This window comes from Papio anubis, chromosome 1, assembly GCF_008728515.1.
Source record: "Papio anubis isolate 15944 chromosome 1, Panubis1.0, whole genome shotgun sequence".
In the NCBI taxonomy this organism is placed as follows: Eukaryota; Metazoa; Chordata; class Mammalia; order Primates; family Cercopithecidae; genus Papio; species Papio anubis.
This window is the reverse complement of record NC_044976.1, coordinates 63,130,275-63,156,832: the sequence shown is the minus strand read 5'-3', so window position 1 is coordinate 63,156,832 and position 26,558 is coordinate 63,130,275. Positions and strand designations below refer to the sequence as shown.

Genomic DNA, 26,558 nt, shown 5'->3' with positions numbered 1-26,558 from the left:
CTCTACACATATTTGCTCTGAACTTAAATGTTGAATACAGTAGATCCCCCTTATCAGCGAGCGATATGTTCCAAGACCCCCAGTGGATGCCTGAAACCATAAATAGTACCAAACCTTATATATGCTATGTTCAAATTTCTTTTTCCTTCTTCACAATTTCGTGGATAGAAAATTCATTCTTACTGCAGATCTTAGCAATTTCAGCACACATTTTGTTTTCCCTTATTAAGTTGGAAACGTTTTAACCTTTTCACTGAAAGGATGTACTTTGCAGCTTCTCTTTGTCATATCCAAACTGCCAGCATCACTACTCTTGTGCTTTGGGGCCATTATTAAAGAAAATAAGGGTTATTTGAACATAAGCACTACAATACCATGACAGGTGATGTGATAACTAACCAAGATGGCTACTAAGTGATTAATGGGTGGGTAACATATACAGAGTAGGTACACTGGACAGAGGGATAATTCATAGCCAAGGCAGGAGAAGCAGAACAGCAAAACATTTCATCACACTACTCAGGGCAGCATGCAATTTAAAACTTATAAGTAGTTTATTTTTGGAATGTTCCACTTAATATTTTCAGACTGCAGGTAACTAAACTGTGGAACACAAGAACACAGATAAGGGGAGACCAATGTATAGGCATTCATTTCCTCATAATGCTGAAACAGACACTTTTGTACATAAAAAGTTGTGCATTTCAAAATACACAGAAGGTAAGCTCTTACTACAGAAAGAATACTAAATAGGTAGATATTTAATGTATACTGATATTATAAAGATTTGCATAATACTTAGAAAATAATAATGTTTTCATCATTTGCTACAAAGTGAAACAATTTTACAACAAAAAGGGGAAGAACAAAGAGGAAACAAAAATTTGGCACTTTTCAACAAAATAATTCTGCTAAAAATATTAGATAGAAAAGTATTAATTCTTTGTGGATACAGGTTATAACAATGTAGTGTGTTCACTATTACCTTGGTCTACAAATTCATGTCTACTAAGAGCTAAAGAGAAGGTTTGATATTTAGCATTTATTAATAGTAAAAAAAACCCACATAAGCAGATTGTATATATCAAAAATAGTCAAAATATATCACCTCAGATTATTGATTAAAATTCATTAGCAGGTCCTAGAAAAATTTTTAAATTTTTATACTAATTTAAGTATATTTTTCACAAATAAATGTATTTTTTCATATTTCACATGTGAAAAAATTAACTTCATGCTAACATTCTTTAATCAGTATACATACATGGTCCATACCTGGTTTAACAGCTCGTCCACATAACTGGGGCTGTAGAAGAACTTGCAACATGGCAGGGTTGTTTAAACTTTTCATAATTTGTACTGGATTTGGCTCTGGAAGTAAGCCCTTTTGATTACTGTGCATCTGCAATGAATATAGAAATAAGAAACATTAGAACAAGCATAAGTACAAAAGACATAATTTCAAAGGCTTTCTTCTAGAAATTCTCATTCATCTGACAAGATCTATTTTATATTAAACATAATTTGATTTATATTATATATCTATTTTATACTCTCTACCACAGTTCTCAATTACACATACAGCAAAAAATCCTCATAGAACGTCTCAAGTAAATACCAACTGGCTTTAAGAGGACTGACAATTTAGTACAATGAGTCTCATCATATCATACAAATAGAAGGATGACAAGGGAATCTTAAGTTATTAATAACTTGTTAACACAATATGAATACTTTGATACTACAGAAGAGCCTTCCTATAATGTTGATTTAAAGTTTAATTGGCCAGGCAAAGTGGCTCACACCTGTAATTGTGGCACTTTGGGATGCTGAGGTGGGAGGATCACTTGAGCCCAAGAGATCAAGATCAGCCTGGGTGACACAGTGAAACCCTGTTTCTATATTTTACAAATAAAAACTTCAAATAAAAATAAAATGAAGTTTAATAATGTGGGTTGCCTTATAATTCAAAATCTTCTTATTATTTTATTTTATTTTATTTTTTGAGACGAGTCTCACTCTGTTGCCCAGGCTGGAGTGCAGCGGCGCCATCTCGGCTCACTGCAAGCTCCACCTCCCGAGTTCACACCATTCTCCTGCCTCAGCCTCCCAAGTAGCTGGGACTACAGGCGCCCACCGCCATGCCCAGCCAATTTTTTGTATTTTTAGTAGAGATGGGGTTTCACTGTGTTAGCCAGGACGGTCTTGATCTCCTGACCTCGTGATCCACCCGCCTGGGCCTCCCAAAGTACTGGGATTACAGGCATTAGCCACCACGCCTGGCCCAAAATCTTCTCTTTTATAAAGGTCTTTACTTGATTAATTTAGTATGAGATTAAAATGAGCTGGCCTTACATACATGCAATCGAGTAGTTTCCTAAAAATATGAAATAATTTTCAGTTTTAAAAACCAGCTTGATGGACGGGGATATTAATACATATAATTACATAAAAGATAAAAACTTTTAGCTATGAGAAAATGGAGAACTGACAAGGACAACTGGAAACTTTTGCCAACCCAGATACTGCGAAATTGAGAGGGAGAAGGTGATGCATCCAAGAAACTGACATAAAGCCTGTGAGAAACCCCTAGGGAGATAGAAGATGTGAAGGTAAACATCAGCAGAGAGCATGAGAGTGCGTGGGTCCACACACAGGATAATTCAGGGAAGGGCTTTTGAGTTGTGTTTGCCTTCAGAGAGCGTGGCTTTCTTGGCCAGGACAGCAAGGTGGGAAAACAGCAGCATCACCCCAGTGACAGCCATAGGACCAACGAACAGCAGGATGGCACGCAAGTGCAGAGACAATGGGGACAAGACAACACTAGGCGGGCAGACCAGCTGGTCACTGAAAACCTTCCCACCTCCCCGACCTTCTCAGGTCCTCCCACACCCACTCTGCAGGATAGAAGAGTTATAGCGGAGGAAGGAAGAACCTGGAAAAGAGCAGGGGTGGAAATGGAAATGAAGAGAGGCTCTCTAAGGTGCAGGGCTGCCTGGCTGGGGTAGGAAAAGTGCTGGGCTCAAGCCTAGATGGTGAAGGCAGAACTTCTCTGCCCTGAGGTCCTTGCCTGCCTTCCCTAAACCCTAGCTAAGAACAGGCTTTAGCTTCCCTCTGTCCATCCCCCTCCCCACAACCTCTAAACAGTGACATACAGAAAGGTGATAGCCCCCACAGGAAATTTATATTCATACATTCAAAAGAAAAATAGCTCGACATTTGGAGAATGCAGTCACTAAAAAATAAAAGCAACAAACTGAACCACCTATAAGACGGAAAGCAGAATCATGAATGGGAAATAATAAGAATGTCAAATAAATGTAATAGACATTACAAAAATAAAATGGATTTTTACTCATAACATGAAGGAAGGACAAGCAGTTATAAAGAATAACCACTGAGAAATGCTAGATTATGAAAAACATAAGTATTGAGAAAAAATAATAGCAGCCCTCACTTACTATAGACTTGGCATTGTTCTAAACACTTTACATGAATTAGATCATTTAATCCTCAAAAAGCCAATTCTATAAAGTTGGTATTATCTCCATTCTATAGATAAAGAAACTGAAGGAATTCAGGAAGCATTATTATTACCCTGTGCTTTAACAGATAGGTTAAATAGTAGAATACATGTGACTAAAAAACAAAATAGTAATTTTTTTTTTTTTTGAGATCTCAGAGTCTCGCTGTGTTGCCCAGTCTGGAGTGAAATGGCATGATCTCGGCTCACTGCAACCTCTGCCTCCCGGGTTCAAGCAATTCTCCTGCCTTAGCCTCCCAAGTAGTTGGGATTACAGGTGCCTGCCACCACGCCTGGCTTTTTTTTTTTTTTTTTTTGTATTTTTAGTAGAGACCAACTTTCGCCATGTTGGCCAGGCTGGTCTCGAACTCCTGACCTCAGGTGATCCACCTGCCTTGGCCTCCCAAAGTGCTGGGATTACAGACATGAGCTACCGCACCTGGCCCAAAACAGTGATCTTAAAGATCCAGTTAAAGAAACTGAAAATTCCAACAAACAAGAAAAAGCAAGGTGACAAAGAAAATGGAGGTAGAAGCATCAACACCTGTGATATTAGAAGTCCCTGAAGGAGAAGAAAATAAGATCTTTGAAGAAATAATGGCTGAGAAATTTCCCATTATTAAAGAACAATTGAAGAGCATAGAGTGAAAGGGTTCACAGTCTCCCAAACATGATTTCTAAAGAAAAAACACACTTAGTCACATTTCTTTGTGTGACATTTAAGAACATCACAGCCAATAACAACAACAGAAAACCTTCTAAAAGCTTCCATTTAAAAAGAACATATCTCTAAAGGAACAAGGAACAAACCAATATAATCTTCTTTCTCAAAGCATCAACACTAGATTCAAGAAGATAATGAATTAATATTTTCAAAGTATTGTAAGAAAAGAACTCTGAGCCTAGATTTTTAAATTCATCTAAGTTATTTAATATCACAAAGAAATAAAAATATTCTCAACTATACAAGTTCTCAAGTTTTTACCACAAGAATACCATCTTTCGAAATGTCCTAGGAGGAAGTAATCCAGCGAGAAAAGAAATAAATGCAAGATGTTATTATATAATATGTTGAAATTGAGGCATACAATATCGTAATTTTAATCTTATATACAAAGACACAACCATAAAAAACACCCAAAAACATTTAAGACTATCCTAATGTAAAAATGTAGACACCAATATGATGATAGGTATGGTAGGAAGGAGGAAGCAGATGGAGGTGAGAACAAGTGGGTAGACAGAAGTTCTGATAAACCTATGCATGTTAAAAAGTTAGGGACAATTGGCCGGGTACAGTGGCTCACCCCTGTAATCCCAGCACTTCGGGAGGCTGAGGTAGGCAGATCGCTTGAGGTCAGGAGTTCAAGACCCGTCTGGCCAACATGGTGAAACCCTGTCTCTACTAAAAATACAAAAATTAGCTGGACATGGTGGTGCATGCCTGTAATTCCGCTACTCAGGTGGCTGAGTCACGGGAATCGCTTGAACCTGGCAGGCAGAGGTTGCAGTGAGCCAAGATTGTGCCACGCACTCCAGCCTGAACAACAAAGTAAGACTCTATTAAAAAAAAAAAAAAAAAAAAGTTAGGGACAGGGACAATCACCAGCAGGATAAAGATAGAATGTGTAACTCTCAAACGACACTAATGAACTTAAGGAGAAATCACGATTATCTCAATAGTTGTAGAAATATTCTGATAAAGTTCAGCACCTATTTATGATATTAAAAAAAACTCAGAAAACTTGGTATTTCCAAAGGATATGTACCAAAAACCTATAGAAAACGTTATCTAGAATACCTTATTTTTAAGACTGAGATTTCTCACTGTCACTACTATCTGACCGTAAAGGGCCTGCATGCCATGCTAAGGAAGGTGAACTTAAGCAGGCATTAAAGAATATTAAGCAAGAGAATGACATAAGCTGATTTGAGGATGAGAAAGATCTCTCCTGTGCACTGTGCAAGATGGATTAGAAGGGGAAAGACTAATGACATGGGACCACGTAGGGAATTATTCTAATCCGAGAGGTGAGAAAAGATAAGATTCTGAGTGAAGTAGTCAAGATGCTGACAAGGTCCCAAGGATTTGAGAGATCTTAGGTGAAATTGAAATGATGTGCTAGTATTTCTGACATTTACATTAGAAAGTGGGTGAGGGAGACCAATCACAATTAACTGAGTTTTTGATTCACATAGTTCTAGTTTGGATGAACTGATGCTATATATAGATATTACAGAACATAGAAAAGCAAGTCCCAGAAAAAAATAGTCGTCTTTGAAATGGTGAAATTTAACTATTTACATAGCATGAAGTGGGAATGTCTAAGAATCCTTTGGATATATTAATTTAGTACTGAGAGCAGTTTGGTCTGAAATTATATGCTTGGAAGTAATCACTAATAGGCATATAAAACAGGAAGAAAATGAGAAGGCCAAATACGGAAATCTACTGATATCAGCTCTTAGGGGGAAAAATAAGTTAGGGAAAGAACACACAGGCAGATAGGAAAATGAATGGTGTGGCAGAATTCAAGGTAGTAGAGAGTTTTTTTTGTTTTGTTTTTGAGACAGGGTCTTGCTTTGTCACCCAGGCTGGAGTGCAGTGGTATAATCACACCTCACTGTAGCCTCAAACTCCTGGGCTCAGGTTATTCTCCCACCTCAGCCTCCCAAGTAGCTGGGACTAACAGGTGCAAACCACTAAGTCTAGCTAACTTTTTGTAGAGACAGGGGCTTCACCATGTTTCCCAGACTAGTCTCGAGCTCCTGGGTTCAAACAATCCTTCCACCTTGGCCTCCCAAAGTGCTTGGATTACTGGCATGAGCCACCGTGCCCAGTCAGTAGAAGGTTTTAAATGTTGCAAAGGGACCAACCAATAAAAGACTGAAATGTAATCACTAGATCTGAATATTTAAAAACCCCCATTAACTTAATGAGAACAGATTCACTTGAATAGTGGAGGCAGAAACTACATTGCATTAGACTTGAGAGGGAAATGGGAAATTAAGAAATGGTGACAACAAGTGAGGCCTAATTCTTCAAGCAACTCTGGTTATAAACCCCAGTATCTTTTGCTGTGCAAAAGCTCTTTAGTTTAATTAGATCCCATTTGTCTATTTTGGCTTTCGTTGCCATTGCTTTTGGTGTTTTAGTCATGAAGTCTTTGCCCATGCCTATGTCCTGAATGGTATGGCCTAGATTTTCTTCTAGGGCATTAAAAGAAACTACCATCAGAGTGAACAGGCAATCTACAGAACAGGAGAAAAATTTTGCAATCTACCCATCTGACAAAGAGCTAATACATCCAGAATCTACAAAAAACTTAAACAAATTTACAAGAAAAAAATCAACCCCATCAAAAAGTGGGCAAAGGGTATGAACAGACACTTCTCAAAAGAAGGCATTTATGCAGCCAACAGACACATGAAAAACTGCTCATCATCACTGGTCATCAGAGAAACACAAATCAAAATCACAGTGAGATATGGTCTCACGCCAGTTAGAGTGATGATCATTAAAAAGTCAGGAAACAACAGATGCTGGAGAGGATGTGGAGAAATAGGAATGCTTTTACATTGTTGGTGGGAGTGTAAATTAGTTCAACCACTGTAGAAGACAGTGTGGCAAGTCCTCAAGGATCTAGAACTAGAAATACCATTTGACCCAGCCATCCCATTACTGGGTATATACCCAAAGGATTATAAATCATTCTACTATAAAGACACGTGCACACGTATGTTTATTGCGGCACTATTCACAATAGCAAAGACTTGGGGCTAACCCAAATGTCCATCAACTATAGACTGGATTAAGAAAACGTCTGCAGGAAAAGCCAAAATTGACAAATGGGATCTCATTAAACTAAAGAGCTTCTGCACAGCAAAAGAAACTACCATCAGAGTGAACAGGCAACCTACAGAATGGGAGAAAATTTTTGCAATCTACTCATCTGACAAAAGGCTAATATCCAGAACCTACAAAGAACTCAAACAAATTTACAAGAAAAAAACAACCCCATCAAAAAGTGGGCAAAGGATATGAACAGACATTTCTCAAAAGTAGACATTCATACAGCCAACAGACACATGAAAAAATGCTCATCATCGCTGGCCATCAGAGAAATGCAAATCAAAACCACAATGAGATACCATCTCACACCAGTTAGAATGGCAATCATTAAAAAGTCAGGAAACAACAGGTGCTGGAGAGGATGTGGAGAAATAGGAACACTTTTACACTGTTGGTGGGATTGTAAACTAGTTCAACCATTATGGAAAACAGTATGGCGATTCCTCAAGGATCTAGAACTAGATGTACCATATGACCCAGCCATCCCATTACTGGGTATATACACAAAGGATTATAAATCATGCTGCTATAAAGACACATGCACACGTATGTTTATTGCGGCACTATTCACAATAGCAAAGACTTGGAATCAACCCAAATGTCCATCAGTGGCAGACTGGATTAAGAAAATGTGGCACATATACACCATGGAATACTATGCAGCCATAAAAAAGGATGAGTTTGTGTCCTTTGTAGGGACATGGATGCAGCTGGAAACCATCATTCTTAGCAAACTATCACAAGAACAGAAAACCAAACACCGCATGTTCTCACTCATAGGTGGGAACTGAACAATGAGATCACTTGGACTTGGGAAGGGGAACATCACACACCGGGGCCTATCATGGGGAGGGGGGAGGGGGGAGGGATTGCACTGGGAGTTATACCTGATGTAAATGACGAGTTGATGGGTGCTGACGAGTTGATGGGTGCAGCACACCAACATGGCACAAGTATACATATGTAACAAACCTGCACGTTATGCACATGCACCCTAGAACTTAAAGTATAATAATAATTAAAAAAAAAAAAAAAAAAAAAAGAAAACGTCTGCAGGGAATACTATGCAGCCATAAAAAAGGATGAGTTCATGTCCTTTGCAGGGACATGGATGAAACTGGAAACCATCATTCTCAGCAAACTAACACAAGGACAGAAAACCAAACACCACATGTTCTCACTCATAGGTGGGAATAGAACAATGAGAACACACGGACACAGGGCGGGGAACATCACACCGGGGCTGTCGAGGGGTGGGGGGCTGGGGGAGTGATAGCATTGGGAGAAATGCCCAGTGTAATGATGAGTTGATGGGTACAGCAAACCAACACGGCACATGTATACCTATGTAATTGGCTGAGTACTCAATAGTCTCCCTTGTTTTGGCATTAGCCAACATCCAAGCATCCTCATATTCACTCTGCAACCAGACCACTTACCACTCCTCAAGCATGTAAATTCAGCTCATACCACTGTGTGAGTAGTTTCTGTTCCACCTAGAGTGGCTACTCACTTTCCCTCTTTAGGGTTGCCAGATGTAGCAAGTCAAAATACAGAATGTGCAGTTAAATTTGAAGTTCAGATAAACAATGAATGATTATTTTAGTGTAAGTATCTCAAGCAAAAATCTGTATTTCTCTGGCAATCCTATTCACTTCTCATCAACACAAGTCAATATCTCATCCATTCGTTAATGTCACACTCAAATGTCACCTTCAGCATAAAGTCTTTCCCAATTCCTTCAAAAATGTATTCCTTCCTTCATTCAATTAACAAATATTTACTATGCTAAGTACTAGGGTGGAAACTGTGAAGAAGGTATAGTCTCCATCTCCAAGGATCCTCCAGGCTATAGAAGTAGAGAAGAATGAGTAGACAGTTACTATAAAGAAGTAAGTACAATGTGCCACGTAAGCAAAAAGCAGACATGTACTTTCCTCTGAAAACTTCTTGAAAAAAGAGGCCGCTGGGTGCGGTGGCTCACGCCTGTAATCCCAGCACTTTGGGAGGCTGAGGTGAGCAGATCACCTGGGGTCAGGAGTTCGAGACCAGCCTGGCCAACACCCTGTCTCTACTAAAAATACAAAATTAGCCGGGCCTGGTGGCATGTGCCTGTAGTCCCAGCTACTTGGGAGACTGAGGCAGAAGAATTGCTTGAACCCAGGAGGCAGAGGCTGCAGTGAGCCAAGATCGCGCCACTGCACTCCAGCCTGGGTGAAAGAGTGAAACTCCATCTCAAAACTTAAAAAAGAAAAGAAAAAGAAAAAGGAGGCATGTTACACTCAAAATTTAGAACACAAGAGAAAGTCAATATTTGCTGAATAAATGGAATTCCTTCGAAAATTTCTCAAGATAAATACACTTTACTAAACACAATTTCTTTTTTTGGTAATGACTTCTGGCTTGACTTAACAAAGAAACCATTTAACTAACTTTTTTTAAAAAAGGAAAAGTCTTCAGTGTGATGGAAACGCAATGATAGTGCACTCGACAATCAATTACTTTGGCTAGATTGGATAGATTAAAATAGTATTAGAATTTTCTATACTCTAAAAAAAGAGAAAGAAAGAGAAAAAACTTACCACACGTTGAGCTGCTATCAATGCTGCTAATGTACTTCGCCCTGGCGCTCCGGGGGCACAGAAGGAAACCTGGACTTTGCTGCCCTTGATGGTCATACCATCTGCTGCCTGCTGGACCTCTTCAGCATGCTCCGCAGTGCTATATTCGACCACTGCAAAGCCACCAACGTAATTACCTTCATCCTGTGCAAGCTGATACAATACATTCTATTAAACAGTAATTCTGATCTTTACTTAGAAACATTTATTTACAATATATAATTTTCAAATTCAAGAACAAGTGCATTGGAGCATGATACTGGTGGAAATAACGTATTCTTTCTTTATGAAAATGTTTACTAATTGCTGAGATGTACTTCTTCCTGAAGACAGGAAGATAGGAGTCTGTCAAGTTTCTATTCAATTCTTTGATTTCCTTATTTATTTCAACAGTAAAAGCCCAAATGGCAATAGTCTCTACATATTAAGAAACATATAAACTGTTAATTTATAGGAAAATATGAGGACACAATAATTACAGCTTTCCTTAAAAGAAAATCACCAGGTACATGGACAGTGAAACATACTGAACAAATTATTTGACCACACATCAATGGAAAATAAAGTTAGTATTATCAAGAGAAGGTAGGAGGAACATTTCATTTTTATTTCACTATTTTAGGCAGATCCCAGGAATTTAGTCAAGTATACCAAGGCAAATCTTATTTAGGAAAACTGTGTCCCAGGTTTATTAAAAGCAACACACAACTTTTATTTCTGAATGTGCCCTAAATAAACTCCTGCCATGTAGAACTCGATTTATTTCCAGTCACCCACCTGTAAGACTGTAAAGGAAGATACTAAAGTCCTGGATCTGAAAAGACTGGTACAAAGAGCAAAAATAAGAACAAGATAAGACACTAAAACGTTTCTAGGTTTTGAACACGTCTGAATTATCTTAAATACATTCACGCTATAAAGTGATAAATGACAAAATTCAGCTTAGTATGTCTTTGAGAAGACACATTTCCAATACTTCTATTTGGGTTTGCCATCTCATAAGCTGATATTACAACTAAATCACTTCTCAGTCCTTCTCAGTTTCTTTTCTCTTGTTTTTGAAGCTTATCTTTCTTCTACTTCCTTGTATATTTAGATCAGATTTCTATCTTTTCCTTCACATTATTTCTTCCTTTAAAAACTGTCATCAAATATCTTTTCCTACCCAAAGCTTTTTCCAATCACACAGGTAAAGGAAAAACATCTACCTCTTGTAAACATTTCTCTTTCTTTTTTTTTTTTTTGAGACGGAGTCTGGCTCTGTCGCCCAGGCTGGAGTACAGTGGCCGGATCTCAGCTCACTGCAAGCTCCACCTCCCGGGTTCCCGCCATTCTCCTGCCTCAGCCTCCCGAGTAGCTGGGACTACAGGCACCGCCACCACTCCCGGCTAGTTTTTTTTTGTATTTTTTAGTAGACACGGGGTATCACCATGTTAGCCAGGATGGTCTCGATCTCCTGACCTCGTGATCTGCCCGTCTCGGCCTCCCAAAGTGCTGGGATTACAGGCTTGAGCCACCGTGCCTGGCTTGTAAACATTTCTCTAACAACCCTATTCCTCTTATAATCCAAGCCAGGTCTTAAAATCAAGTTTGTAAAAGCCATTAATTAATCATTTTGGTCTCTTGACCACAAGGTAAAAGGCTGTGTCTTTAATACAGTCTATGCCAACCTACCATGCAAAAGAGCCTAAAGTTAACAGACCCACTGATAAAGAACCATCCCAAAGCTGCTTTATTAATCTTTTGAAAACTTTAAAAAGTTTTTTATTATTCTATTTCATTATAATTATCTTCATGCCGGTATAAATTATGATATTTTAAGTCTTTCAAAAAACAAAATCATTTTAAGTCCACAGCATCAGCAGTTTCAGAGACGGCTATTTCAGTTCAACATGAGAGTCATTCAACGACACAATGGTCTGACTTGTGATCTAGTTAATTTTCCACTCTTTTGAAGTATTTTAGCAGAAGCTAAATGGTCACTCAAAAAAACGGTAGCAAATATTTTCTATGACATGTAAAGCTATACTAGATAATCTCTAAGGGCTCTTCCAACCCTGGGGTTCACAATTCAAATACAATTAATGATAAATGGCTTTTCTCTTTACATCTGTTTCAAAGGCCTCAAAGGCCACAGGATGACAACATTATAAAATTCTTAGTATTCAAGAAGAACATATCAATAAGCTAATCCTAGAGCTTTGGGAGGCCAAGGCAGGAGGATCACTTGAGCCCAGGAGTTTGAGACCAGCCTGGCAATATAGCGAGACCCAGTCTCTACTAGAAAAAAAGAAAATTAAAAAATAGTTGGGCATAGTGATGTGGACTTGTAGTCCTAGCTACTTGGGAGGCTGAGGTAAGATCGCTTGAACCCAGGAGTGTGGGACTACTGTGGGCCATGATTCCAGCCTGGGCAACAGAGAAAGACCCTGTCTCAAAAAAATTGTTAAAAATATATATTACTGTAAAATTTCACCCATGTGTGGAAGCTTAAAAAGTTGATCTCATAGAAGTATAGTGTAGAATAGTGGATACTAGGGGCTGGGGCGATTTGTGTCGCTGCTTGGGGAGATACTGGTCAAAGGATGCAACGTTTCAGTTGGATAAGAGAAACAGGTTCAAAAGATCTTTTGGACAACATGATGACTACAGTTAATAACAACATATTGTATTCTTGAAAAATGCTACAAGAGTGGATGTTAAGTGTTCTTACCACAAAAATGATAACGATGTGAGGTAATACACATGTTAATTAGCTCGATTTAGCCATTCCACAATGTAGATATACTTCAAAACATCATGTTATACATGATAAATACAATTTTAACTATCAAGTTAAATAATAAACATATATATTTTAATATATTTAATATTAAATATTTAATTATATACATATATAGATAGGTACTCCAACTCCAAAATTTTTACTGCAATATAGGAAATCAACAAATGTATGATTAAAGAAAAATACAAAGGAGGAGAGGAAACAAGAGAGGTAAGAGGAAAAGGAGCATGGATGGGAAGGGAGTGCAGTAAAAGGGAAAAGGGAGAAGGAACAAATGGAGAAAAACGAGAGAAACAATTGATCAGTTGCCATCAAAACTGTAAGGAAAAGAGTTATATATAGTATATATATTTATTTATTAGAATGCATTTAATTTTACTATAATAAACTGCTTGAAAAGTCTTGCCAGTGTTATCAATTTTCAGGATCTTCTCTAGATGTCTAACCTACCGTGACCACATTAAGATAGAACTACACATTCCTTTTAAACTTCATAATACTTTTCTATCCTCCATTATATCACTCTTCATATAGGATTTGCAATTATTTGCTTACTTGCCCGTCTCTTCTATAAAACTGTGAGGCATTGAGATACAGTATCTTTCCATTCTCTGCCTTTCCGACACTTGGCATAGTGTCTGGCACACAGAAGATGGTAAATAGAAGTTGGATAGATGAATGGATTGATGGAAAAATGGAGTGACGAATGGATGGAATGAGGTGAATGAGTAAGCAATGGATTTGCTAAGGCATACTTAACTACAGAACAATATACTTTGGCCCATAAACAGAGGAACTGATTTAAAATTTCCCATGAGATCAAAGTCTTCCCTACAGAATAATGCAGAGTTAAATTATCCATTGTGTTAATCATACAGGCATGATAAATCTGTGAGTGTGTGTAGATTAGATACATATGTATATATTTTAAAATATTTCCAATAATCTCTTAAAAATACCTACCTGGCAAAATACAGGTTTATGGACACTGGAAAAAATGTGCAACAGCTCTTCTGAATCCCTGTAGTCACTGGGGAGTTTATCAATACAAAGGCACTTAGAATGAATGAGCTCTGAAGCCAATAGATTAACATCCATCCATTGTGCAAAGAGTGCTGATGCTCCCAACTGTTTACCCAATAGCTCCAATCTAGCCTTTGCAGCAAAGTCCTTTTTCATGTATTCCACAAATCCATAGCCTTTGGAATGGCCAGTAACTTCGCTATAGACCAGAAAACATCTCTCAATATTTCCATAAGCACGAACAAGTTCTTCAAACTCTTCTAATGTAAAAGAAATGGGCAGGTTGGTAATACACAGCAAAGCATCTGTTGGCTGAAGCTGGACTATTAAGTCTTTTCCTCTAAAAGAATATTGATGAAACATCTGAATTGCATTCTGGGCTTGTTCCCCATTCAATAAGGTAACAAAAGCTGGAAGATAACAAAACAAATGAAAGAGTTTTCTAGGCCAGTGAAAACACAGTAATTGAAAACACAGTAAGAAATACATCTTACTTCTGTGACCTGGTACACATAAACATACATTTTTCTGAAACAAAATTATGAGTTAATACCCCTACTATATGTAATGCATTGTGATATTTTTTATTCTATTTCACTGTGTTTTTTAATGCTGACACCTCCATTAAACTAACTTCATCAACAGTAACCCAAAATAGAAAGTACAGGGATTATATTAGGAGTTTCACTAATCCTAATCATATATTAGGAGTTTCACTCCTAATCTGACAATATTCTGGGGGGTTTTTGGTAATCATTTCCAATTGCACACATATTTGATCTCCTCCCACCTAAAAACCTGTGATATAAAATTTTATGAAGGCTTTATATAAAACTTCACTGAAATAAAAATGAAATTACAAAATCTTTCTTTCTGCCTAGAAAGAGTTCTAAAAGACCCTATTTGACAGCAAGGACCTGAAAAAATGAAGGTACAGCAAAAACATCAAAATGTATAAAGGAGGCCATTTCTTTCTCCAATTTATGTATTTCCTTAATATCAAATTAGATTGATATAACACACAGACGCTTATAATTTGGTACACTTTTGATGAATAATATAAAATGAAAAGATTACAGGATTCTGATCTTAAGACAAGATCTTGAATATTCATAAAACAATAAATATAATCTGTCCTATCTAATGAAGTTGTTCCAGCATCAAGCAACAAATGCATATGACAATTTATATAACTGGAAACATAATACAAATATAACATTCTAGGTCGAAGAAATATTATATACATTCATATCTGGTAAAATTACATTTTAACCATATCAATGTGTTTACCTTTTGTAATAAAAGAATATAAAAGGTTTTGAGCAATTTTATAGGAAAAGTTTAAAGCCCCCATTAAAAAAATACATAGCAATCCACAAATTACAAATAAATTGCTCCCTACAAGTTCTTCCCCCTCTCCCTCTGAAATATATAGTGAAGTTACTTCCATATGAACATCTAATTTACCCAAATTCAATTAGAACTGCACGACAATATGTTGTATACAGCAAATATGGATATAGCAAGAGACAGAGATTTAATTTAAGTAGCATGGGCAATTCTGCCTGTCATTTCACTCAACTGCCCTACCCTCAATTGGTCTTAGTGCCATGCGGCTCTCAGAGTAACAGTATCTCACCATACTGAGTGTGATGCTAACATTTAAAGAAACACATTTTTTATTTAACACATGCCCCACATGCAAGAAAACTATTGCCAAAGGAACAGCTAACTGTTCCAACATCTCTTTTCCAAAAAATGAGAAAAAAATGGCTTTACTGCCCTTATTGAGAGACTACCTCTTAGTTTCTAACAACCTTTTTTAAAAGGCTTGATTTTGATTCTATGTCTTTTTGCCTTATGCTGACATAAAATACCATTTAATTCTGTTTCCCTAAAACAAATAAACGAGCCAACAACAGTTTGTAAATACTGGTTATGTTCCCATATCAGCCCATAAAATCTCAGGTCATATTTAATTTGAATTCTCAGGGCATTTGAACCTATAAATCATTCCCTTTCTACTTTCTTTTTTCTTTTTTTTTTTTTTTTTTTTTGAGACAGAGTCTGACTCTGTTGCCCAGGCTGGAGTGCAGTGGTGCCGATCTCAGCTCACCACAACCTCTGCCTCCCAAGTTCAAGCCATTCTCCTGCCTCAGCCTCCCAAGCAGCTGGGACTACAGGGCCTGCCACCATACCTGGCTAATTTTTGTATTTTTAGTAGAGACGAGGTTGCGCCATGTTGGTCAAGCTGCTCTCGAACTCCTGACCTCAAGTGATCCACCAACCTCAACCTCCCAAAGTGCAGGCACTATTCACAATAGCAAAGACTTGGAATCAACCCAAATGTCCATCAGTGGCAGACTGGATTAAGAAAATGTGGCACATATACACCATGGAATACTATGCAGTCATAAAAAAGGATGAGTTCATGTCCTTTGCAGGGACATGGATGAAGCTGGAAACCATCATTCTCAGCAAACTAACACAAGAACAGAAAACCAAACACTGCATGTTCTCACTCATAAGTGGGAGGTGAACAATGAGAACACATGGACACAGAGAGGGGCACATCACACAACGGGGCCTGTCAGGGAGTGTGGTGTGGGGAGGGAGAGCATTAGGAGAAATACCTGATGTAGATGACAGGTTGATGGGTGCAGCAAACCACCATGGCACATGTATACCTATGTAACAAACCTGCACGTTCTACACAAGTACCCCAGAACTTAAAGTATAATTTAAAGAAATCCTAATACTTCTCATTTTCCTTTATTCCCTATTTTAGCTGGTCACACAACACTCACAAATCAGAAACCTGGGAATTAACCTAAACTTTGTCTCCCTCATTTCCCATATAAAAGGAATCCTCAAATTCCACTCGTCTAATGGGTCTTGAATCCATTTCCCTTTCTTCATTCCTCTAGCTTTTCCTTTTTTTAATCCTTTCTCCACAGTGACAATAAAGTGATCTCTAAAAAACAGAAGTTTAACTGTGCCTGTTTACCGCCTTAAATGCAAAGGTCTGCTATTACTCACAGAAAAAGCCAAGTGCCAGGTTGTTAATAACACTCTACAATGCCCATTATATCTAACTCCAGCCTCATTAACTGCCATACTTCCTCCCTTCCACAATAGCTCTTTATTCTCCAAGAACACTCAAATATTTGCAGCTCCCTGTAGAGATCCAGTTATTTCAGGTATCCATATATCACACATTTAATTCCCCTGCCTATAACATCACTCCCCATACCTTAGAATACCTGGAACCTTTTAGCTGATTTTCAAATTCAGTCCATGCATTACTCCATGATGATCTCCAGGAAGCCTTCCCAGGTCCTCTCTTAGAGTTAACCATTCCTTATTTTTTTATACCTCTCTATCTTGAACATTGCTCGGATTATTGCATAGATCACATCACATCATAATCTATTTGCTTAGATGCCTGCTACCCTACTAAACTGTGAGCTCCCTAAATTACTAATGAATGTATTCCACCAACTATCTTAGTACGTGATGTATGGTAGAAGTTTTGCGTCAGATGAATGAATAAATAAATGCATATATAAATCAACTAAATTTAAAACTGAAAATCTCTTTTTCCTTTTCTTAGGTATCTGCATTTGCTCAACTCAGGTTTTATGGAAGAATTTAAATAACATAATGAAATAAATTTAAGAGTTCAGGCAGTAGGGAAAGGAGGTCACATTTTCTGTTCTATAGCTTCTTCCATGTTTTTCCAAGAGCACAAATTCTCTAAAAAAATAAATAAATAAATAAATTCACACACTGGTTCTCATGGAAATGGTAGATGTCACTCTACAGAAAAAAGGCTGGAAGGGAATTTGGGATTAATTATATTATTATTTTCCCTGTGAAATTTAAATATCCCACAATTGGTCCCAATTCTTTTAAAAGTCATTGCATGGTCTACTATTTAGTTTATTATTGGGTCCAATTTGAAGGCAAGCATGTGCCAAAACTTTTTCCCCTAATGTATCCTATTTTACTATAATATTTTCCTCATATCTACCACAGAAATCTCTGGTTGCAAGGTTATAGTTTAGAACTGTAACCATCTTTTATCAATTGAGTTATTTATTATACATTCTTCCACAAATACCATAGGTCCCAAAATCCAAGGCAAAATCATTTAATACAATTAATGATTTCTGTGTTGTGTGATTTTAACTGGTGATTTAAGGTTTACAGTATATATCTTTAACTTATCACAGTCAACTTTCAAATGGTATCACACCACTTCATGTACTGTATAACAGACTGAAAACAGTGCAATCCCATTTCTCCTCTCCCAGCCTTTGTATTATTGCCGTTATATATTTTATTTCTACATGTGTTACAAATCTCACGATGTAATATTATTACTTTTGCTTTTAACAGTCAATTATACTTTAAAGATATTTTAATATTAAGAAAAAAGTCTTTACCCACATAATGACCATATCAGGTATTCATCATTTTGTTGGGTAGGTCCAGATTTCCATCTATAATTTTCTTCCTGCTTGTAGAACTTCCTTAAGTATTTCTTACAGTGCAAGTCTAATGGAGATGATTCTTTTAGCTTTTGTATGACTGAAAAACATCTCTATTTCATCACTGTTTCTGAAAGATATTTTCAATAGGTAAAGAATTCTATGCTGACCTGTTGTTGTTTTTTTTTCTTTTGGAAAAGAATGAAAAGATGTTACCCTACAGTCTTCTCGCTTGTGTTGTTTCCAAGATCTATGATCATCTTAATCTTTGTCCTACTAAATGCATTAATGATGTATACTTTTTTTCTGGCTACTTTTAAGATATTCTATCACTAACTGTAAGCAATTTGATTACAACATACCCTGTAGTTTTCTTCGTGCTTTTGTACTTGAAGTTGGTTGAGCTCTGTGGATTTCTGGGATTAGAATTTTCATCAAAATTTGAAAACTTTTCAGCCACTAATTCTTTAATTTTTTTTTTAACTATTCCTACCCCCACGGACTCTAATTGTTCTTGAAGCTGTCCCACAGTTCACTGATACTCTGTTCATGTTTTACAGTCTTTTTTCTCTCTGTGTTTCATTTTGGATCATTTATATCATTGTTTTCAAGTTCACTAATTTTTTCTTCCACAATGTCTATTCTGCCATTAATCCTATCCAGTGTATTTCATGTCAGATGTTGTAATTTTCATCTCCAGATGTTTGATTTGGATATTTTATATCTTCCATGTTTCTATTTACCATGTTCAATCTTACTATAACTTCTTATACATATGGAAGACTATTATAAAAACTGCTTTAATGTCCATTTTTATTAATTCATCTGTGTCGATTCTAGACCAGTTTTAATTGATTTTTGTTAGGTTTTCCTGCTTCTTCATCATGTCTGCTACTTTTTTATTGGATGTCTGACACCGTAAATTTTATTTTGTTGGGTGTCAGATGTTTTGGACACATATAAATATTCTTGAGTTTTGTTCCAGGATATGGTTAAGTTATGAGGAAGCACTCTGATCCGTTCTGGTCTCGTTTTTAAGTTTCGTTAGGTAGGACAAGAGCATCATTGTCTTGAGTTAATTTTTCCCATTCCTGAGACAAAAACTTTTTGATTATTCCTTCTGATGCCCCATGAATTATGAGGTTTATCATCCTGACTAGTGGGAATAGCACTATTCCTGGCTCTGTGTGAGCTGTGAAGGCTGCTACCTCTAATCCCGTTGTCAATATCTAGTAACACTGAAATTGTGCACACCTATGACTCAGAACTTCAGTTACAGAGAAAGAGTTGAAATGTATATTAGTAGTCAACTAAAGGGCTATTCATTGCATCACTGTTTGAAATACTGAGAAAGGTAAAGCTTCCTGAATGCCAATCAGTAACAAATACATTAACTGTAATAAATTCACATGATAATTATATGTAGTAGCTTAAATCAGTGAACCTGAGTTATATATATCAATGTGGAAAGATCCGAAAAACAACACTGAGCTAACCCAAAAAAAAGGCAAGTTTGCTAAATGAAATATATATTAGAATACCATGTATGAAAAAGCTTAAAACAGAGACTACCATTAATTATATATAGGCACATACGGTAAAATTACAGGTTAGTCAAGACACTGTGGTAACAAACTTCTGCGCAACACAATCTCAATGGCATAACAAAACAAAAGGCCTTCATCTGATTCATGCTGCATATCCCATGCTGAAGGTAAGGAAGGAAGGACATTTTGCTCATTATAGTCACTCTGAGACCTAAGTTGAAAAAGGTTCTGTTACCTTCCCCAATTACTTTAGCATAGGGAAGTGTGAGCAGGAAATCACATGCAGGTTCTGAAATCTTTCACCTGGAAGGGATTCATGTCATTTCCACTCTCACTTCATTCATCAACAAGCAAATTACAAGTCCACTCTCAACTTCAAAGTGGCGCAGGTAAGTACCATCTTACCTTGTGCTCAGAAGAAAAAGAACAAGAATTTGTGAACAGCTTTAATGACTATCACAATATAATTGCATAAATTGGAAAATATGCACCAAATTCATAAGTGCTTGCCCCTAGACAAGGAGGCTGGGAGGGAATGGAATCAGAATAGTAGAAAGTGAATTTCAATTTTTTTTAATCTCAAGAAATTCAACAGATCTACATGAGGGCTCTAGCTATGTATATACTTTGTAAAGACAAAATATTACCATTTGATAATTTGGGAGTGGATGTGTACATAGTGATTATATTATCCTCCATACTTTATTTTTATTGTCTTAAAAGGATGCTTTTAAACAGCTGCATATTACATGCACAAAAAGGAAATAATCTAGTCTTTTAATCTCACAGATATAAAACTAATACTCAGAAAACCTAAGTGAGTTTCTCAATTTCCCCAGCTAAAGGTCAAGTCATACAATCTATTCACTAAGTCAGTAATATACAATTAAAACCAAGGAACTTTGAGCCTATGAAGAACATTCACTGTAACAGAACATTCATTGTAACAATTCATAAGTCTCTAGTAACACTATATTCATTTATGTAATTAATATTTAGGATACCAATATTACCTTCAGAAAACAGATTGTGTAGGTTACATTTGCATGATTTAAGACTTAAAAATTCCATGATTAGCTTAAATATGAAAAGCGCTAAGCTTTTTTGTTCTATGAGTATATGGAGAATCAAAATGAAATTAGATACTTAAAATAGAAACCTTACCTGTTCGTTTATTTCTGTCCACATAACAATACTTTAAGTCATAGTCTTTCAACAAATCATGAACTTCCTGAAAGAGAAAAAAACACGAATTCAATAAACACCCAAATGCAGTTACTAGATTATCTAGCTCTATTAGCCTACCACCACTACCACCACCATTACCACCACCATGTCCTATGTAAAAAAAAAAAAAAAATTATTTCATGGATCCCCATTACTTACTTAAATTACAGGTATTCCAGGTTCACCAGACATCCTACACATAGCCCACAATCCTGCTCAAATGGAAGATTCACTCTCTCATGAGTATACCATATACTGTTCTCTTTCTACTCACACTTATTCCTTGACGTAGCACAAGGTAAACATGTCACTAAATTTCCCTAACTTTGCCTGAAATCACATGCATCTTTATGAAATCTCAGCTCAAATGTTCTTTCATGAAATTGATTCCGATAATTTTCCACAGAATGTGACCTCTCCCTCCTTTATGCTAACAATGGTCATAACTTTATGTATGCCTCTCTTGAGGAAATAAGTATTATATTTATTTCCATTTCTGCATGCTACATATACAGCTTTTAACAAGTAATACACCCGTAGATGCTTAGAGTACAAACATGTAGAAAAAATAAATTGTAAAGATATAAAAATATAATAGATTGTAAACCTTAACTTAGAGATCCCTAGATATGAAAAAACCAACTACTAAGGCATAGCAAGCAGTTCCATTTATTTCCCCTTGGCTCCCCGAGATGTTTAAACTGGTTTATGGTTCATTCTGCTTCTATTACTAACATAGCCTAAACTTTTTTTTCTGATAGCACAACCTCTATCCACTTGGGTGCCTAAAAGAGTAGATTTCCTTTATTTCCCTAATCCTGTTAAACTGACAGTACTTAGGAACAGAAACTGGATTTTACATATTTATATATTACCTGCATTGCTTTGCATATGGTAGGCACTCAAACACACATTAGAGTGAATATAATTGTTTTGCTGTTAAATCAATAGGTGGCCCTGAAACATTTTACTCATAACACATAGCAGATGCAGTTACAATATATTCAAAGGAACTAGACCCTCACACAGGTAGACATTCTGACTCCAGATCGGAGTTACAGCCAACCTGTTCTATATTGCAAATGAATATGCTAAACAGACACAGGTGCTACTATGTTAAGTATGTAACCGAAAATGCTAAATTCAATAATAATCTTATTATTGCTATCATTATAGTTATCATTTGTTTAGCTTTTACAAGGCATCAGGCACTGAACTCACTTTTATCAAAAATCAGGAAAAACAGAGTAAAGTTGCCAAGGACGTACAGCTAGTAACTTGCTGAGAGGAGATTCACTCCATCCGTCTGGCTCCAAGGATGACACTCAACCTCTAGGTCATATTGACTTACTCGCTCCAGCATTAACTTTAAAAACAGTACACTATCATTAACAGTTATAAAAGCAATACCACGAGTGCCCTAATAAGTAATCATATAAGTAATGTAGAAATGGATAAATATGAAGACAGTTAGAAGTTGAAAAATATTCTCCCTTTTAACCCAACCCAAGAGGGAAAAAAGAGTGATATATTAGGCAAAGTATAAAAACAAAGCTGAGTGAAAAAAGATAATCCTCTATGATATAAAAGATAAAGTTGATAATTTAGTATTCTTTATTACCAACCAGTATTAGAAATTTTTAAAAATACATACACTTACCAATTTTGTAAAATAGTGTTTGGTGAATCATATGGTACTATGCTCAATTACAAAGATTAGTTCACATATTACTATGGTAATTTTTATCTTGTAAGCTTCAACATTTTCTTGAACTTACAAAAACATCTACTGTACTCTTTATTAAGAAAACATCACTGTCTCAATAGCATAACATATGCATCTTGTCAATCAACTAATTCAATACTTTATATAGAAGGTGACAGGGTTTTTTTTGAAGGGATCCAGTGTGTGCTTTTAGTTGCACAGAATCTAATCTCTCATTTCACTGGTTAACAGCCATCAAATGCTAGATAAAGAAAACATGATACTGCTCTTCACATTATCAAGTATCTGTAAACAAATGGCATGTTATGTTACTCATTCAGCTAAGAGAATTACCTAAAAGAGCTTAAGTATTCAAAAGTGCATTTTGCAACTTAGAAATTTTATGTTGAAAACACCCATATTTCTACTCATAGCTCTTCTATGTATCAGATGTGGGATACAGAGTTTGCCAACTGGGAAACCTTACAAAGCTTCCTACAAAGAAAAACCCAATTATTTTTCTCCATGCCCTGGTTGCTTTGACCCAGGCAAAAGTGGGTCATCCCTCAATTTGCGCCTTGGTAAGTTGGCCAAATTAAAAACTTAAAACCTGAAAGAGAGTCCCAATAACCATTTGCCAAAATAATTCTATGCTCCATCACACATAATTAAAAAGACCAAAATTAGAGCCTCCCTATACTAACCTAGCTTTATAACATTTCCACTAACTTACTGATTTTAAGGAATGAAGTAGCACCTTTGATGAAAACACTTCGTCATCTGACTGCCAATGTCAAGTTAATAAAAATTGGTATTAGATAGTTTTAGTAACCTATTTCCACACCAGATTCAGTATCACCTGCTGAAGTTAAGTGACAAGTTTTGCACATATGAAATGCTTTCTAGAGAGACGATCAATAGCTTCCATGGCAAAGCAGTCAGTCAATGACCTCATCACCCCACCCTCAACAAAAAAGTTAACCATTGTTCCAGCTGATCTAGACTTCTTCGATGAAGCATGACCTTAGTTATAAACCTGAATTACATTGTCTTCTAAGCCCTTCACAGACTTAGTTTCAGTTTTTAAAAAAATGTGTAAGAAATGTTTTCATAGATTAAAGCACACTACTTTTAAATTTCAGTGCTTTGGACTGGAAATGGAAGCACACGTTTTTGTTCATTTTCTAATTTTTATGTAATTTGATAAAATGAAAAGATGAAACACCAAACATCTATTATTAGTAGTAATAAACAAAATAAATACCCAGAAACTCACTACCAAACTTGACTAGAACACTGACAACACTGGCATCCACCTCTGCATTCCTTCACTATCCCATTCCTCCACCTTCCTCCTTACACGTAGGTCTCTATCTGTACGTAGGCATGTGGCCCCAAACATTATATTGTTTTGTATTACTCACTTTTGAGCTTTATACAAATGGTACTATGCTATTTTTAATCTTCTGTACCTTGATTCTTAGACTCAATATTATGTTTCTAAAATTCGCTCATTCCACGTGGCCATCATTCATTTATTCACTGCTGTTTGCTATGCCATTCTGTGACTATAGTATAATTTATGTATCCATTTTACTATGACTGATTATTTGGTTTGTTTCCAGGTTGTTGTTCACTGTTTGTATTTTTTAAAAACTACCGTAACATTCCTGTAAATTTCCCTCATCCCCTGGCATTCATGTGCAAGAGCTCCTCAAGGAGAGAAACTCCTGTGGTGTACGTATGCAAATGATCAACTTTATAAGGAGGTGCCAACTTGTTTGCCAGAATGATGTACCAGCGTACAGTCCCATCAACAGTAGATAAAAGTCCTGCTGATCCACTCCTTTCAATGCTTGGTGTTAACTGACTTGTGTCAATTTAATGGATATAAAATTGTGTCTCATTGTGTTCTTAATTTCCATTACATGATTAATAAATAATGTAGGGCATTGTGATTATTAGTTTTACATGTCAATTTAGCTACAGTGTCCAGTTATTTAATCAAACACTAATCTAGGTGTTGCTATGAAGGTATTTTGTACATGTGGTTAATATCTATAATCAGTTGACTTGAGCAATGGAGATTACCTTGGGGAGAGGAGGACTTCATCGAATCAGTTGAAGGCCTTATGAGCAACAAGTGAAGTTTCCTGGAGAAGTTCTGCCTCAAGACTACAGCATCAACAGCTGCTTGGGTTTCCAGCCTGCTGGCATCCCCTACAGATTTTGGACTTGCCAGCCCCCACAGCCTTGTGAACCAAATCCTTAAAATAATATATTCTGAATTCTCACCTTTTGTTGTTAACTGTATTGTGAATGTATTCTCCTACAGTGTGACCAGTCATTGTGTTTATTTGTGTGATTTTTGGTGAAGAGAAGTTTTCATTTTAATAATATCAAATTTAACAATCTTTTTCCTTAAAATGTAGGCTTTTTGTGTCTTAAGAAGTCTTTTCCTAAACAAGGTCATAAAGGGATCTTATTTTGTGTTTCAATCATTCTAAATTTTTTCCTTTTACATTTCAGCTTTTAGTGAGTTTGGAGTTCATTTTTGTGTGCTGTTTTTTTTTTTTTCCCTTTTCCCATATGGGAAAACAGTTTTATATTTTTCCCATATGGGTAATCAACTGTTACGACACCATAATTGTATTATCCATCCTTTCCTCAATGATCTACAAGGCCGTCTCTTTCATATATCAAGTTCCAAGATATACATGGATATTTTTGTCTCTTGCTTCTGGTTCAATTAGACATTTTGTCTATTCTGTGCTAATATTACACTGTCCTAAATAAAGCTTTATAAATATTGATATCTGACAAAACAAATCCTCTTTTTTATTGCTGTACAATATTCATTTTGGAATATACGACAATTTAACTCATCTCCTATTGATGGGAATTGGAACTGTTTCTAGTTCGGGGCTATCAAGAATGGACTGGGAGTATAATTGCTGAGTAGAATATACTAAGGAGTAGAATTGCTAAATTACATAGTGGGGGGGGTGTGTGTGTGTGTGTTTTGAAGATGGAGTTTCACTCCTGTCGTCCAGGCTGGAGTGCAATGGCGTGATCTCGGCTCACCGCAACCTCCACCTCCTGGGTTCAAGTGATTCTCCAGCCTCAACCTCCAGAGTAGCTAGGATTACAGGTGCCCATCGCCATGCCCAGCTAATTTTTATATTTTTAGTAGAGACAGGGTTTCTCCATGTTGGCCAGGCTGGTCTTGAACTCCTGACCTCAGGTGATCTGCCCGCCTCAGCCTCCCAAAGTGTTGGGATTACAGGTATGAGCCACTACATCCGGCTGGTATATGTTTATGCTTAAGAGAAACTGCCAGTTTTCCAAAAATTTGTGACCAATTTGCACACTTAATGGCAGAATATGAGTGCCAACTGCTCTACTTTCTAGCAAACACCTGGTCTTGCCTGTCTTTTAATGTTGGCCATTCTGGTGAGAGTGGTGTATTCCAACAATGACCTTACTTTGTATTGCTTTGATTTATAATTATATTACTGACCTTTTAATATGCCATTTGGATATTCCTTTTTTGTTAAATGCCTGTTCTCATCTTTCACCTATTTTTAACTGGGTTATCTTTTTTATTAACTTGTAGAATTTTTTTTTTTTTTTGAGATAGAGCCTCTCTGTTGCCCAGGCTGGAATGCAGTGGGTGTGATCTTGGCTCACTGCAAGCTCCACCTCCTGAGTTCATGCCATTCTACTGCCTCAGCCTCCCGAGTAGCTGGGACTACAGGCGCCTGCCACCTCACCCGGCTAA

At 36.7% G+C, this 26,558-nt stretch overlaps 1 protein-coding gene across 4 annotated transcripts in view; it reads right to left on the bottom strand.

The window, feature by feature from the left end:
- The window catches only part of RAVER2 (ribonucleoprotein, PTB binding 2), an 83,475-nt gene that overhangs the window by 39,771 nt on the left and 17,146 nt on the right, over positions 1 to 26,558 (bottom strand). For 3 of the 4 annotated variants that reach the window (XR_649051.3, XM_009209933.3, XM_003892002.5), the window contains exons 2-5: positions 21,010 to 21,076; positions 13,746 to 14,215; positions 9,959 to 10,150; positions 1,276 to 1,402 (exon numbers count right to left, since the gene is read on the bottom strand). Coding sequence is in view for 3 of the 4 variants with exons in the window: in XM_009209933.3 (XP_009208197.1) it covers positions 1,276 to 1,402; positions 9,959 to 10,150; positions 13,746 to 14,215; positions 21,010 to 21,076 (856 nt within the window). In the remaining variant the exon portion in view is untranslated. Of the gene's footprint in view, positions 1 to 1,275; positions 1,403 to 9,958; positions 10,151 to 13,745; positions 14,216 to 21,009; positions 21,077 to 22,293; positions 25,807 to 26,558 lie in introns of those variants that run through there. The other variant, XM_017962174.3, reaches the window with a different exon arrangement.